The 16476-nt window shown below is 40.4% G+C and overlaps 1 protein-coding gene across 1 annotated transcript; it reads left to right on the top strand.

Moving 5' to 3' along the window:
- The first annotated feature begins 4390 nt into the window (after window positions 1-4390).
- Window positions 4391-15843, top strand: LOC117419616 (serine/arginine-rich splicing factor 5-like). Its single transcript, XM_058991286.1, has 8 exons — window positions 4391-4514; window positions 5709-5848; window positions 6244-6314; window positions 6741-6875; window positions 8530-8599; window positions 10595-10668; window positions 11078-11185; window positions 14992-15843. The coding sequence occupies exons 2-8, from the start codon at window positions 5723-5725 to the stop codon at window positions 15260-15262; spliced, it is 855 nt and encodes a 284-aa protein (XP_058847269.1). The 5' UTR covers window positions 4391-4514; window positions 5709-5722; the 3' UTR covers window positions 15263-15843.
- The last annotated feature ends 633 nt before the right edge of the window (window positions 15844-16476 follow it).

Here is a 16476-nt window from a genome sequence, read left to right as displayed (position 1 = left end):
TATCTATTTCTAGACCATGAAATGTCGTGAAATAAGCCATTTTTTACAGTGAAAAAAAAATGCAGCCGTAGTCATAATATGATACACATGGCGACAGGACGGGTTACTTGTATGATGCATAATGAGATTAAAAGAAACAAAAGATATGCTAGGGAGAGATGCATTCATACCAACTACTGTATACTGTGAACTACAACGAGCTATGTTGTGCATTTGGTCTTGTGTCACAGCACAAATGGTTCATAACTATTATTATACGTTATTTCATTGATACACAGTGAATCGTTACACTTCTAATGCGTTCTAGAATTGCTTTAGAATGATTTCCATTTATCTTGTTACCTTGCAACTTTACATACATTTATTACACTCACATATTGTTAGAATAATGTCATACACTAACACTGACTTGTGCCTCTTCAGTCCTTTCCAAACCTGGTTCTTGTTCAACCATGTCCTTAGTTACTTAAATGATAAATAACAAGGATTCTACCTGGCCACTTTATTAGGACACTTAGATAATATTGGGTTGGACCACCGTTTGCGCTGATCACATCTTCACACTATGTGGCATAGACTCCACAAGGTGCTGGAAGGTGTTCTGAGGGATGTTAATCCAGCAGTCTTTAATATTTCATGTGATTGGTGCAGAGAGGCAGGCAGATGATCGTGATGAATGTGTCCTTCTTTGGATTGAGATCCAGGGATTGTGGTGGCCATGGAAGATGCCTGAAGTCTCTATAATGCTCCTCAAACCTTTCATGTACATATGCATCTGGCACGGTGGATCAGTGCACTATCGCCTTGAAATAACCATCAGGGTACAAGTGCAGCATTGTTGGGTGAACTTGATCTGCAGCGATACTACGGCATTCGCTCAGCCTTCCATAGTAATCAAGGAACCTAGGGTATAACATTGCCCCACACCAGGGCAATACCTGTCCAGGTAGACCGGTCCTAATAAAGTGACGTGGCAGTGTAGGTTTATATAGTGTTCAATTCTGGGATTGAACAGTGTTGTGATTGTGGAGCTCCAGTGTTGTGATTGTGGAGCTCCAGTGTCGTGATTGTGGAGTGCCAATGTTGTGATTGTGGAGCTCCAGTGTTGTGATTGTGGAGCTCCAGTGTTGTGTCATTGTGGAGCTACAGTGTTGTGATTGTGGAGCTCCAGTGTTGTGTCATTGTGGAGCTACAGTGTTGTGATTGTGGAGCTCCAGTGTTGTGTCATTGTGGCGTTCCAGTGTTGTGTCATTGTGGAGCTCCAGTGTTGTGTCATTGTGGAGCTACAGTGTTGTGATTGTGGAGCTCCAGTGTTGTGTCATTGTGGAGCTACAGTGTTGTGATTGTGGAGCTCCAGTGTTGTGATTGTGGAGCTCCAGTGTTGTGATTGTGGAGCTCCAGTGTTGTGTCATTGTGGAGCTCCAGTGTTGTGTCATTGTGGCGCTCCAGTGTTGTGTCATTGTGGAGCTCCAGTGTTGTGATTGTGGAGCTACAGTGTTGTGATTGTGGAGCTCCAGTGTTGTGATTGTGGAGCTCCAGTGTTGTGTCATTGTGGCACTCCAGTGTTGTGTCATTGTGGAGCTCCAGTGTTGTGTCATTGTGGCGCTCCAGTGTTGTGTCATTGTGGAGCTCCAGTGTTGTGTCATTGTGGCGCTCCAGTGTTGTGTCATTGTGGAGCTCCAGTGTTGTGTCATTGTGGAGCTCCAGTGTTGTGATTGTGGAGCTACAGTGTTGTGATTGTGGAGCTCCAGTGTTGTGTCATTGTGGAGCTCCAGTGTTGTGTCATTGTGGCGCTCCAGTGTTGTGTCATTGTGGAGCTCCAGTGTTGTGTCATTGTGGCGCTCCAGTGTTGTGTCATTGTGGAGCTCCAGTGTTGTGATTGTGGAGCTACAGTGTTGTGATTGTGGAGCTCCAGTGTTGTGATTGTGGAGCTCCAGTGTTGTGTCATTGTGGAGCTACAGTGTTGTGATTGTGGAGCTCCAGTGTTGTGTCACTGTGGCGCTCCAGTGTTGTGTCAGATGTAACCCTTTTCACAGTAGCCCATAAAGACCTCTACGTGTCAGGCAAAGATGCAGATCTCATTTGTATAACACATCTATTTTTAAAAGACATTTTCATTTAATAAAATATATGTGGTACCATATCTTGTTAGCCCAGTCAGACCTGGTGACTGATGTGTGTGTGTCTCACTGTGAGACCGTGACACTGTATCTTTATCTCTGCAAGAAGAACTGCAAGGAAGATAATCACACCCAATCCTTCAACTACATATTCTCTGTGAAGCCTGGCCAGCTGAGGTTTGTCCTCCACAGATAACACAAATATTTCTGTCAGCTTGTCCTGTTCTAACAGACAATTCTAACTGTTTATGGAGGAGATCTTTAAACCTCCACTCAGTGTTATATGTAGAACCAGCCAGTCAGTTCTCAAGACTGTCGTATATATGTAAGTACAACAGTAAATTGGTGGCGGATTTGATTTTTGAATGCTGTTTTTACAACACAGAAACATGTGATTCATTGGAAAAGCAACCATTGGTTACTGAGTAGGAGAGCCAAGGCTTCTGGGAGTTTGAGTTCTTGTAAAACTCCCAGACGCGCCTCAGTAACTTATTTTCCAATGACTCGCTTGTTTTCAGCGAATCACAGCGCCCACAGTGCCACACAGGGGCTCCGCGCTCCCACGGCGCCGCGCAGGGGCTCCTCAGAGTGCTCTTCTCTCTGTCTTGAGATGCAGCTGTGGTTGCCACCCCTGCTCTTCTAGGACATGCGAGTGGGGGTTTGGTTGCTGGTCTGCAGTCTCTGGGTAAGCACGCTTGGGAAATGATGTTGGGGTCTAGTCAATAAATCTAAAAGATGGCAAAGCAAAATACTGCCGAATTTAATTAGTAAATGATGTCCCCACCATCAGTTCCCAATTACTCAATCAGAAATAAGGTTTAACAATAATGTTTTATTGAGAATTGTACGCTACACAGAAAGAATATAATATTAGCAATAGAAAAGGTGTGTAGATGTCTAAAGAACAGTTTAGGGTTAGAGGTCTATTTTAATGGCGGATCCAGACTCTGCCACTCTTTGACTGGTATTAATCCATCTGCGCTTCCACCCCTGGTGTGATTTAATGACAGGTACAATTTTTAAGAAACTAAGTCAAGTTCCTTCAGGGTATTGATTACAACTATATGTGTGGGTTGTGTTATACATTAGGAAGGGGTCACCCTCGCTGTGAGAGCTGTGTGTGAACCACACCCGTCATTGTGTGATCTCTGTCAATGGGGGGTGATCAGGAGTGGGTTAGGGGCGTATAAAGGTGTGAAGGAGGGTGGGGATTATAAAAAGAAAAGGGGACTAAACTGAGAAAGGAAGGAAGAAAAGAAAATCGGATGAAGTAGGAATGATCTGTTGATAAAGAGGTGTGACTGTAGGGAGAAACCATCATAAACTGTAAAATGTTTCCTTTCACTTACATTGACTGAAAATGTACCCCACTGACAAAGACTTATTCAAAACTTTTGTCTAATTTTATAGCAACCTATTTAAGACTGCTGCTTATTTTACAGTTCTGTGGTTACTGGCGTGAGAAGCAATGCTTCAAAATAATTATCTTACCTCTCAGTAGCTCCTACTTCCAGATAAAAAATCACTTCCTGCTCTGTAGCTCCACATCACTCCAATGGTCTACCTGCTCTCCAGTGATGTGACCTGCTGCACAGGAAGTGATTAGATACCAGGAAGAAACAGTTTTTTTTTTATCTGCAGCATTGTAATTTAATTCACAATGTAACTACTGCTACAAAATGACTGCTTGAGCTCCAGTTGTAATTGCAGTACTTACTGCTTAGACTTCAGTACTAGTCTTTGACCTTGACTTCTGGTTTCAGTACAGTGGTTTAGCGGTACTAAGCAGTATCATGTAGTGTCTTCTGTAAGGGTCATATTGTTAAATTGTGCATTTTTATATGCTGTGCGTTATACTCATTTAAAGAACAGATTGCAATTAGATTGTCTGTTTGTTTTTATTTTGTATTTTGTATTTTAATAACATTAGAGATGCTTTGAAACATATATATCCAGTTCTGACAGTATACAGCTCTGACCAAAGGTTTTGCATCCCCTATAGAATTAGCACATTTTGCTTCATAAAGTCAAATGAAACCTGCTGAATAATGTTACATGCCGCTTTGTAGTTTTCCATATACTTAAAAATGTTACATTTTGAAATCTAACATGAAATGCTGTGCTAGTATTATGACTTCTGGTAGACTTTTGCAATATCATTTTGCAGTAACAGACTTTAATTCATTAAACAACTCTCGAGTTAAAGCATGGTCACGTCACAAGGTGCTCGTGCGCAATGCCTTGTCACCTCCGCGCCTGCAGGGGTCTGTTTTTCTGTTCGCGTGCTGCATTCTGGAACCGCTCTACTTCCTGCTTCGGGGTCCTTTTCCGGTTGGCTTTCAGGACTCGGTCGCCATTTTCCAGCAGACCACGGGAGGAAGTAGTTGTGTTGAGGTGAGGCCTTTCTCCTGAAATATTTTGGATAGTTTGCTTGTGTGTGACATATATGTAAACAATTCAAGAAGAAATCAGTATCAAGACAATTTTAGTCCGAAAAGGGACCGGGGAAAATACATTATTTTGCTTTGTGTAACCGAAAATATTTGGGGCTGGCTGGCAGTCACGAGACCACGAGGCTTGCCATTCCTTTATGCGAAATGCGCGGTTACTTTTAAGTTTTTGTTTATTTTTGAGATTTGTATACACGATGTGCATTTAAAGGAATTGTTTGTCGCAATTAATCTAGGAAAGGGATTGTATTCTATAAGTTGCTAAAAATGCTCTTAATGTGCTGAAACGCATCTATATCGACTATAATAGTTGTGTGTTTCTTAGACGTTTTTATTTTTTTCCATTTAAAAAAAAACCGTATGTACTATGTTTCTACCAGTAACATTTTTCCTGGCACAGGCCGCTAATTCTGATGCTGCCAGTAGGTACACAAAACAAATTAATATAACAACCCTTTTCAATTTCTCTAAACGTAGTCAGTCATAAGTATTTCTCTCTTCAGCCCTGATGTTAAATTACTTCTGGCAGTAGAATTTGTAGAGCCAGTAGATTTTTATACTAGTATTAACTACTTCGCGTTTCTTTTTTGTTAAATGAAATACATTGAGATTAACTAACGCAGGATGTGGTTACAGTATTTGGTTAACTTGCCTGGTAATGTTATTTGATAAATATTTGATTGATGGGTGAAGGAATCGAGGGGAGTGGTGTAAACATTATGTAAGTGGGGTTGGCTGCATAAGAAGGGTGGACGTGTTATATGAGCTGTTAGTAGTTAGCGGTCGCCGTGCTGTTGTCTTGTCTTTGCTTATTGCTAGTAGTCGTATACTATATTACTACGTGGAGCTATTCACTGCTTTCATTTAAGCACCATTACGACGATCTGCCGTTGGTAAGTCCAAACGTGGACTAACTCAGCACTTTGCAATTTTGGCTCGGCCCTAACTAAGCTAATTTAAAATGGATTGAGGTGGAGAGAAATGTATTCGTGTGCATGTTACCACGGAGAAAATGTTTTTTCTGTTTGAAAATTGCGACTTTTGTTTAATACATCACGCACATGCAGCTTTTAAAATCGAATTCAAACGAAGCAGCGCCCAGAATTAAGAAATTGATTCCTGCTTGTGTTTTCCACAGTGAAGCATTTGAAAATGAGCGGATGTCGAGTGTTCATCGGTCGGCTGAGCCCCCACGCCAGAGAGAGGGACGTGGAGAAGTTTTTCAAAGGATTTGGGCACATTCGGGAGGTCAATCTAAAAAACGGCTTTGGCTTTGTGGTAAGTGTCTTTACCTTATTCTGTGCATTGCTATTTAACTTTAAAACTGCATATACACATTTTACACTAGAGAGAACATGTTAAGTCAGTTGCATTTGTATGTATATGTAGAACAAAGGGTAACAAGGAAACCTTAACTATATAGCTTTGTAATGGGCACTTCACCCACTATCATACCAGTTTAACATGATTTGATTTTACAAGTCTTTCAGCAGGTTTCAAACATTGTTTCCTAAAGATTTGGTCTTTGTTTTCTGTTGAGCCTCCCCATGTTCAAATGCCTTCAAAGATATCCATAGAGATGTTGCAAACCTATGTACAGCACATGCCCAGCAACGTTTTTTCCCCCACTACATTTCCATTGTTAAAATGATGCCTGACTGCTTGTTATACAGGAGTTTGATGACCACAGAGATGCTGATGATGCAGTCTATGAACTGAATGGGAAAGAACTGTGCAATGAAAGGTAATACATAGATTTGTAAGGCTGAGGTATGATTTTAGTATTTAACCATAAATTGGAATGTTTTGGATGGCTGTCTGGCCCCACCAAATATCCAAATGGGGCCAAGAGTGGATCCGTTAAATTGGCCTTAGGCACCAAGGATTGGCTTTCATTTCAGTACTAAGGGAATCTTTTTTTAAAAACTATTGGTGAATTGAGTACATTTACTCCCAATTATCTCATTTTTTAAAGTGTATTCTTTTGCTTTATATTTAACGTTTGTTTCATTAGTATCAGATTTACTAAATCTACTACTGAACGTTAAAAATACCCCATAAGTTCTCACAAGGACACCACCCACAGAATAAAGATGCACTATTCTCTTCAATGTATTGGCTGTGATATATTGAGTATGATGAGACTAACTCTTGTTTGGTTTCTGCACAGGGTCACAATAGAGCATGCCCGCTCTCCCAGAGGGAGAGGAGGTGGAGGAGCTGGAGGTGGAAGTGGTGGTGGAGGAGGTGGTGGTGGAAGGTTCTCTCCGCGGTTCAGCAGCTATCGTCTGACTCGTGGCTCAATGTAAGATACTACACAGCGCCAATTATAATTACAATTCTAGCATAATGGTTTGCTGAAATTATAATGCAGTTGTGTTCAATTATGCTGCAATAATTACAATTGTACTTAAATGTAAACTGAAGTAATATAAACAACTTCACACATTAACATGTTTAATATATTCAAAATAATCAAACAATAATTTCAGGTAGAAATACAGAAACGTCCTACCGTGTTTACTTTAATTTGTCTCCCCTGAATTCAAGTTGCACCCCCAAATACAGACACAAAAAAACACCCTGAATGCAAGTTGCATTTAACTCTCAATGAAAAAAACACCAAAATTACATTAATTTCTAGGTGCCAGCCAGGAATACTATTACTGTACATTAAAGCATCAGAGTACATCACCTACTATATTACAAATGCAAATGGGGAAAATAAACTATGTACAGTACTTTCAGTATTGAACAACAGTCATTGCAGTTTATGGTAGCTGGGAAAGGGTAAATTATTATTATTATTATTTATTTCTTAGCAGACGCCCTTATCCAGGGCGACTTACAATTGTTACAAGATATCACATTATACATTATTTCACATTATACAGATATCACATTATTTTTACATACAATTACCCATTTATACAGTTGGGTTTTTACTGGAGCAATCTAGGTAAAGTACCTTGCTCACGGGTACAACAGCAGTGTCCCCCACTGGGGATTGAACCACAACCCTCCGGTCAAGAGTCCAGAGCCCTAACCACTACTCCACACTGCTGCCCCTTGAACTTTATTTCAGTCTGCTTTATTGTCCTCGTTTGTTTAATTTGGTCAACATGACTCTGTCGCGTTCGCAATAAAATTAGTGCAAGACAGAAATGTGTAGTTCAGTTTAAGTTTGAGTTGGGACTAAAGAGTTTACACTAGTGGGGTTCCCGTAGTTAAACCAAGCACAGACCATAACAGTAAGTTAGAGACTCAGAGAGCCATGGAGAATCTGCCATTACCTTAGTGTTCATGTTTCTTGTGCTCCTCCAGATAGAGAAAGGAAGGTATATAAATAAATGATTGTTCATTTTGAAGCCAGACATTTCCACAAGTACTATACTGGTAATATTATAGTATTACGTAGCCTTTCGATTTCGTCTCCATTTTGTGACACATCTCAGATGCCGCAGTTTCTCTTCAGCAAACAAATTTACTTTTCTTAATTAAAAACCTCAAATCCAAGTCGACCCCCCCCCAAATTTTGGCCACAAACGTGCGACTTAAATCAGAGTAAATACGGTATGTAGCTTTTTCAAACAAATGGGGTCACCAAAAGTGGATGAAAATAAAATTTGATTGAATGACAAATGTGTAATTGAACTGTAATCAATCAGTTATAGTTTAATTACAATTGTGCAGGTGTGCCAAGGTTCAACTACAATGACATTGTAATTGCCGTTAATTAAGAATTGCACAATTACATTGGAATTGACCCCAGGTCTGCTACACTTCACTCTTAAATGCACCTGGCTTATTCTGTAGGATTGTAACTGTAAAGCAAAGCTGGTAAGACATATGCATAAAGACAAGCCTTATCAACCATTGAAATGCACTTTGACAAACATGTTTCTGATAAGCCATTGCATGCTTTTGTAGCAGCCTTAAGTGTATACTTTGTCTTGCAGGTATGGTCCTCCTGTGCGCACAGAGCACAGAATCATCGTTGAGAACCTCTCGTCCCGGATAAGTTGGCAGGTTAGAGCACTGATCTAAGTTTAATTGAATCTTCCAGCTGAACTTGTCTTGTTTCTGATTTTTGGCATAAAACTGCCATCCCATTGATAACACAGGTTTAAAAACAGAACACTTCCTTGAGAAATAAAACTAACTAAATGCAGTTAGTGTGGAGTAGTGGTTAGGGCTCTGGATTCTTGACCGGAGGGTCGTGGGTTCAATCCCCGGTGGGGACACTGCTGCTGTACCCTTGAGCAAGGTACTTTACCTAGATTGCTCCAGTAAAAACCCAACTGTATAAATGGGTAATTGTATGTAAAAAATAATGTGATATCTTGTAACAATTGTAAGTCGCCCTGGATAAGGGCGTCTGCTAAGAAATAAATAAATAGTAGTAAATTCTGTAAACCCTGTTGGAACCAGCAATATGCAGGCACACCCTCACCCAGCCAAGCCATGAAAGGGTATGTAGTGCTCCTTGTTGGTGCTCTCTCCTGGATTCATTACCCAGACTTAATTTTACCTGTAAGTTTTTTTTTTATACCTGGGATGGCTAAAACGAAACTTTGTGCTTCAGTAATTTTTTACTGAACTTTTAAGCAGTTTTGTAATCTTACCAGTCTTGTAAACAATCTATTTTATTTCTAAGCTTCTAACCAAGTACGTCTTAAACCTTCTTTTTTTTAACAGCTGCTCTTATCTGGTATCTCCTGTGCGGCGTTGCACCCCCCCCTCCCTCCCTTATGGGACAAGGTGGGGTGTCTGTTGTGATTAGCGCCCTCTGCTGTTGTCCGGAGTAGTGTCCATTTGGTGCCTCTCCATACACACTTGGCTGGGGCCCCCTAGTGGGTGAAAGTGGTCTAGCGCAGGTCAGCCTTAGGAGGTCCATAGCTGCAATCTGGAGGGTCTGCGGTCTGGCTTCCCTGCCTGCAGTTTGTTTTCCCCCAGTTTGGTTCTTTTTCTGTTGCTGGCGGAAGGGGGTGTTAACGGTTGAAGCCTCCTTACTCTGGTGGTTCCTTTCTTATGGAAGCTGGATTCCGAAACCCAAAGCCGCATCCCTTTCTCAAAGGCTATACAAGGCTTGGTCTGGTTGCTATTTGGACAAGTGGCTCTTTGCTTAAGGTCCACCCTGGGTTCTGAATGGTAAGTAGCGCAATAGCTAATGTGATTGGGGTGGGAGGAGGGCTTTCTCTCAGTAGATACGAGTTGAATACACTTGAATTTGAGAGGATGGATGACAGGTATTTGGCTGCAGTGTTTTATCAGGATTTCAGGCATACACTGCTTGAACTGTGCCTATTAAGCTATTTCCTTCAACCCCCTTATTTTTGTTGAAGTCAAAAGCCAGCACCTATCAGTTTGGAACTAGCAGGTGCACTGTGGATCCAGATTTTACTGTTGGTGATCCTCAGCTGGTTCCTGTTATGATTGGCTGTTCAGCTGTATGGACCGCATGGTTGGAGTGTCATTCTTGCACCTTTTGATAACTAGTTTCAAAGCAATGTGCTGTAGCCTTCTGAAAGTAGTGGTTGGATACACAGATGCAGCTCAGAACTCGAAAGGATTTACCGCTCAAAATATTCATCAGACGGCCATGGGTTTGGATCTAGCCTCTACCTGTTAGGGTGGGGTCCCAACTCCCTTGAGAGATGTGGTTTCCACATAATGCATAATTGGGCATTCAGTCTGAGTGGATGATCCTTGACTCTGCTGTTGGTGTCCATTATTGCAGCACAGACTGTGGAGGAGGTTTCTGCAGCTGCCCTTTCCCACGGGCAGATGTGGGGGAGGGGCAATTTTTTACTGTTAGCTTTGGAGCAAATTGCTCTTAAGCAGGTGATGCTGGTGTTATGCCGGACTGCGCTTTCTTTTTTTTTCTTTATAATGGCAAATCAGCTCATTGTCTTTTGTGTTTAAGAGCTCTAATGTACATTCTAAAATTGTAACCTTCAAATAAGAGATTTCTATTGCCGATGTGTGTTTTTGTAACATCTTGTCGTCTTATTTACAATGCAGGATCTGAAGGATATGATGAGGAAGGTTGGTGAAGTCACATTTGTGGATGCACACAGATCCAACAAGAATGAAGGGTAAGTTCCTGTACAAACCAGGCCACAATGTATTACATACCAGAACTGGTTTCAGCTAGTGCAACGATTACTGGTGAAGTAGACTAGTTTTCAGTCCTCAACAAAGATTAATTATTTGCTTCTCCATCTTGACCATTGGCTTAAATAATTTAGTACCAAGTTTATTGCCTGTATTTTACCTTAATTTGTTTAGTCATTATTTGTGCTTGACACTTATTTCAGAGGGTTACTGAACACATTATATACACATTATATTCCCATGGGTTCTGTGCCATCAGCTTTATTTTCTCTGTGTACGCAGGAGGTAATGGAAATAGGGAATGAAGGGGTTCTGCTGTACTAACGCCAGTAAATCCTGTAGGTCTCCCTGTAATCCCTCTCTGATATGTGTGTTTCTGTTTGTTTCCAGAGTGGTGGAATTTGCTTCACACAGCGATATGAAGAACGCCCTTGATAAACTAGATGGCACTGAGCTTAACGGACGCAAACTCAAACTGACTGAAGATCGCAAGAGGAAGTAAGTATATGTTTTGTAAAAAGGGTAGAGTGCCAAGTGTACTATACTTGGTTTACTGTTCTCAATCTCTCCCTACCCCTCCTCGTAATTCGAGACTTTCTTAATGCAGTTCAAGAATTGCAAGGCTACTAGTTCTGAGCATGTATTGTGTACAGTATCAAAGTGCTAAATAAATAGGTGTGCAACAATTAATCGATGCATTGATTAATTGATCATCTGTCCTTGTATTTCCTGAGCTCCGATTATATTGGTGAATTGATTAATCAAATTAGAACCCAGTTTGAAGTCTCCCGTTGCTGGTTTGCATTAAAACCTTGAGTGTGTGGGTGCGCTCTAGTGTTAGTACGGTAGATTAGTGCGTTGCTAGGATACTTTAGGCCTCTACATTCGCGTTGGACAAGCCAAATCAGAAGTAGACCTATTATATTTGTTTTCTTGATTTAAAAATTAAGGCAATAGTTTTTTTACCACCTTTTGTTTCAAAGCATGTTGTGTTTGGATTAGTGCTCCCTCGCTATAACACGTGTCTCGGGGGACACACAATATGAGCGTTATAAACGGGGGAGGAGGTGGGGGGGCGCCGCGGGACACAACACACATCTGACTAAAATAAAATAACTCCCTCTCCTATAATGCACACTGTATAGTAGGGTTGGACGATAATGACATTTTCAGTTATCGATTATCGGCTGTAAATTATCACGATAATCATGATTATCGGCTGAAAAAATAACATGTAAAATGTCTTGGAATTTATCAGATTTAAAGCTATATATGACAACTGCCTCTACGAGTTTAGAAGAAATAAAACGAGACCATTTAAAAAAAAAAACAGCATCTTTAATAAAAGTTATGAAACAATGGTTGGTTACAAAAAAGCACAAATAATATAACCAGGGACCTACCTAATTCGCGATTTCGCGGAAATTGTGAAATTGAGGGGTCACCGCGAAATTCACCTCTTAGGGGCCAATGCATAAGTACGGAGAGGAAAAAAAAAGAAAACTTGTTTAAATGAACTACTGCACAACACAAGCGACGCAAACTATGTATCTTCCTTCTGTAGATAGCCCGTTTTTATTCCTTCGGCGTCCCGTGTGCATTGCACTTAAGCAAAAAAAAAAAAAAAAAGTCCACAAGTAACATTTACAAAATCATTTCTCCAAAGCAGTTAACGTTCTTCTTTACTATTCAAATGACAAAGTTTTCAGCCTATCCGTGCGTCTTTACTGATTTTATGTGATCTGTACTGTGCAGGAGAGGGCGGGACAAAGGTGCTGCATTGTTTTCATTTAGGTTGCTAAAATCTAGTTTTCAGCATTGGAGGGAAAATAGTAGATATGGACGACAAAAAAAAGCAAGTATATTTCGGCTGATGACCGTTTAAAGATATTTCACAAAGAAACTGCATGCAGACAGAGGTAATTGTTTTCCATATCTTAATGTGAATTTGGAGAAAGTACGATCGATTGCTATATAGCTTCAAAATCACGCATTAAACAAACGGCTACTTCAGAGGCTGCTGAACAGAACGTAAAATAAACAGCTTTCAGAAACCAAACTGGAAAGTCAGCGCAGAAAAGAAGTATTCCTGTCTGCAAGTTAAATCAGTACTAAAACGATCCAGCACAGCCACATCGCTTCAACCTGCTGCTTACAGTTTGAATTTTAGACCCGAATAGCCACGTCTTCTTTGTTTTGACTCGGTACTAATAAAATAAATGATTGGATGGGACAAATAACATGACAACGAACGTGATGCATACATTGCCTTTATTAAAGTATGCCAGATGCCCTTGTGTAACCGAGTTTTTGGGCTGTTTCTAATTGATTTCCACATCTGTATAACTTGGCAAAGCTTTGCCTTAACTTCCAGCAATTCAGTGGATGCAGACGTGCAGTCTCAATGTATGGGCAAGTCAACTGCAGGGGATGCTGCATACTCTTTAACAAATGCCAGCACTCTGTTTTAAAAATGAAGCAAGTACCACTATTTTTAGGCTTTATAGTGTTCTGAAATACTGTCTACTTGGGTTTATTTAATGTTTAAACAGGTCCGCGAAATGACCTCGAAATCCTAATTTTATTCCGCAACATACCCGTGAAAAATACGTAAATTTACTGCGATTTAAGTACCTCTAAATATAACCAAATCTTTGGTAGCTTTTAAACTTTTGAAATATAGGCTACTTATTAAAAAAGTGTTTAAAAAAAACAAACAAACAAATTATAAATTGCGATTAAAAAATATCAGCTTTTCCATACTGCCTACAGATGGGCTTACTACCTTGCGGATCACTTTCTGTCACTCCAAAAAACTGCCACACAGGACTGATGCTGTTTCTTTTTTCTAAAATCTTTTCGGAAGGTTTCGTAGTTTCTGCAGTTGCCATCGCCAACTAGCTCAAACGTTTGCCTTTACTCCGTGAATCTTACGTCACATGTTACAACTTCCCACTACGCAACGCACACAGATCACGTGTTGCGTCTCACGCAGACAGTTAAGTCCTGTCTTAATGCTTCAATGCAGAGTTACTGTTACACACAAGCATATCATAGTGGGTAACAGACGATCAAATGATTATCGATAATTATTTTTCAACGCAATACAATTATCGATGCAAAAACATTATCGATAATATCACGATAATCGATTATTGTTCCAACCCTACTGTATAGTGAAGCAGAAATGTAACTTTCCATGAATTAACCATGCATAAAGCACCATGTAATCAATGCTGTATTTTGTACAAACAAATAGTAACATTCCCACTCATGGATCATTTTAATTAAGTTTATAAACTATGAATAGCCTGGCTAAATGGCGGTCGGGAGTTTAGTTTGAAGCGACAGACAAGCAAACCAAGTGCAAGAAGCAGAGTGGGTTGGGAGAAGGGAAGAGGGAATGGGCTCGCCTCAGATTCAGCTGCTGGAGAGGGCTGAAACACCTCGTCTCCCTGAGAAAGCCGCAGCTTCTCCTGCAGCAAAAAAGTAAATACATTAGGATATAACCATGTAATAGGCCTAATATTTATTTAGTTATAAAAGAAATGCTTGAATAAGATGCCTGTGTTAAAGACAGTTTTTTATAGTTTGAACACCAGTACAATATTTACTGTAGAAATATTGCATGAATCACTAGTATAGGGAAGACATGCTGTAGGAGTGTTGTATCTGAGGCGCGTTATAATCAAGCGCGTTATAGAGAGGGAGCACTGTGTGTGTATATATAATGAATGAAGCTGAATTTAGTACAATGGTTAAATTAGTCAGGGTTTGTGAGCTTCATTGAAATGCTTTGCTTTTGGACAAAATGTTAACAGTAATGAACCATAGTTCAGATTAGAAATTACTTCTGTTTTAAAATAGTATTTATTATTACAATGTTAAAGGGACGTGATGCGGACGCACGTATATTTCAGTTAAACTCAAGTCCTTTTGCTTTATTTCTTTTTTGTAGTTGTAAGTGTTCTAATTTGAATGTATGTTGTGCTTTAACTATTATGCACAACAGTGTTTTTAGTTATTGGGTCTTCTGTTAAAAAAAACGTGTTTTGAGAAAAACGTCAATTGATAAATGCCCATACGATAATCGAATATGAAATTAGTGTGCTGATTGCACGACTATAAATAAACTATGCCTTTAGTTACATGTTTCCAGCTTTTACCTTTTATGGATACAGCAGACATCACGTTGGTCCTCCTAGATAATGTCTGTGTTTTAAATCAAGTTGAATCTTGTTTATTTATAACTAAACTTAAATACTAAAAAATGTTTGGATCTAATGTAAATGTGTTTGTTTTAGGAGCAGAAGCCGCTCCAGGAGCTACACCAGGTCTCGCAGTCGTTCCCGATCCAGGAGCCGTTCCAAATCCCCGAGCAGGAGTCGAAGCAGGAATCGCAGCCGTACCAGGTCCCGCTCGGTCAGCCACAGCCCAGAGAGGAAGCCCCTTCCCCGGGCGGCCCCGCGCTCCCCGTCCCGCTCTCGCTCCAAGTCTCGATCCCACTCCCGATCCCCTCCAGTGCAGAAGAGGCAGTCCAGATCCAGGTCCCCCTCGGCTGAGAGCCAGCACTGAGAGCCGTATCCCTGCCTGCACCAGCTGTATCTGTAGATCTAGTTACAGCTCTCGTATCTGGTTAGAATTGCAGACCGATCTGTTAAAGCAGCTGCTGATGTGATTTATTGTCTGTTGCGTAATAGAAAAGCCGCAGGAGATGCTTTTTTTTGCACAAACTGCATAACTTTTTTTATATTTTATTTTAAAGCCGCAATGTTTGGATCCCCCCCCCCCCCCCCCCCCCCCAACACCTGCACTCGGCAACGTGTATAGGATTACATGGTGTGAGGTTTTTTTTTTCAGTAAAATTTTCGCCCCTTCATAGTTTCATTGTCTTGTAAATTGACTTTGTATGTGGATGATTGCAATGGCAAGTGATGTCCCTAGGTGGACTAGTTTGTTTGCAAAACACAATCTTTTTCCTTATTCTATGATTTGTTACACCCTTTTAAGTGGGTTATTGGTGTTTTAATTAGCTGTCATTTTTTTTCCAGGCAGTTTTTGGTTTCCTACCTACCAAAAATGAAAGACATGATGTGTAGTATAACATTTTGCTGTGACCTTGTAATTTTGTGCTGATTAAATTTTATATGGACTAATTCTTGTGGTATGTGGGTGGGTTTTTTAAATGAAAAATGGCTATTCAAGGTACTACATATTTTAGAGCACTTTCACAGCTTGTTCACTTGCAAATGAATTGTGGTTCTGTGGCAAAGTGGTAAGTGGTAGCAGGTGTACAGCAGATACAGTAATTCCAAGAACACAGACAACAAATTACGGGTGAAAATGATTGATTTAATGGTGTATAATCCAATGGTCTGATGACCTGCCAGTAAATAATAAAGAGCTGGCAACACACAACAGTAATGAAACAAAGGGTTGCTGTCCCGCAAATAAGACGTGGTACAAAACACACGCAATTAGACACACACGATCACTGTTCCAAAGTGAGTGCTCTCAGTGCTTGTGGTGAAGTACAATATAATACGTGTGCTATTAGTGAAACAAGTGCTGATAACAATGTTTATTCGTGACAGTAGTGCAGTGGTGATCCGGTTTCGTGCTGGCCCTTGGCGACAGCTCCGGATCTGTGTTTAGCCGTCTAGTGATAACAAACACAGTCAATTACTAAACAGACAAACAAACAAAACACTCACGAACTCCTTTCGTTAATTATTTTGGGCAATATCCCGGTCCTTCCAGTTTCCTCGTAGCAAAAACCCAAGCGAAGG

This window comes from Acipenser ruthenus, chromosome 18 (genome assembly GCF_902713425.1).
Source record: "Acipenser ruthenus chromosome 18, fAciRut3.2 maternal haplotype, whole genome shotgun sequence".
Lineage (NCBI taxonomy): Eukaryota > Metazoa > Chordata > Actinopteri > Acipenseriformes > Acipenseridae > Acipenser > Acipenser ruthenus.
This window is presented reverse-complemented; position numbering and strand designations above follow the sequence as displayed.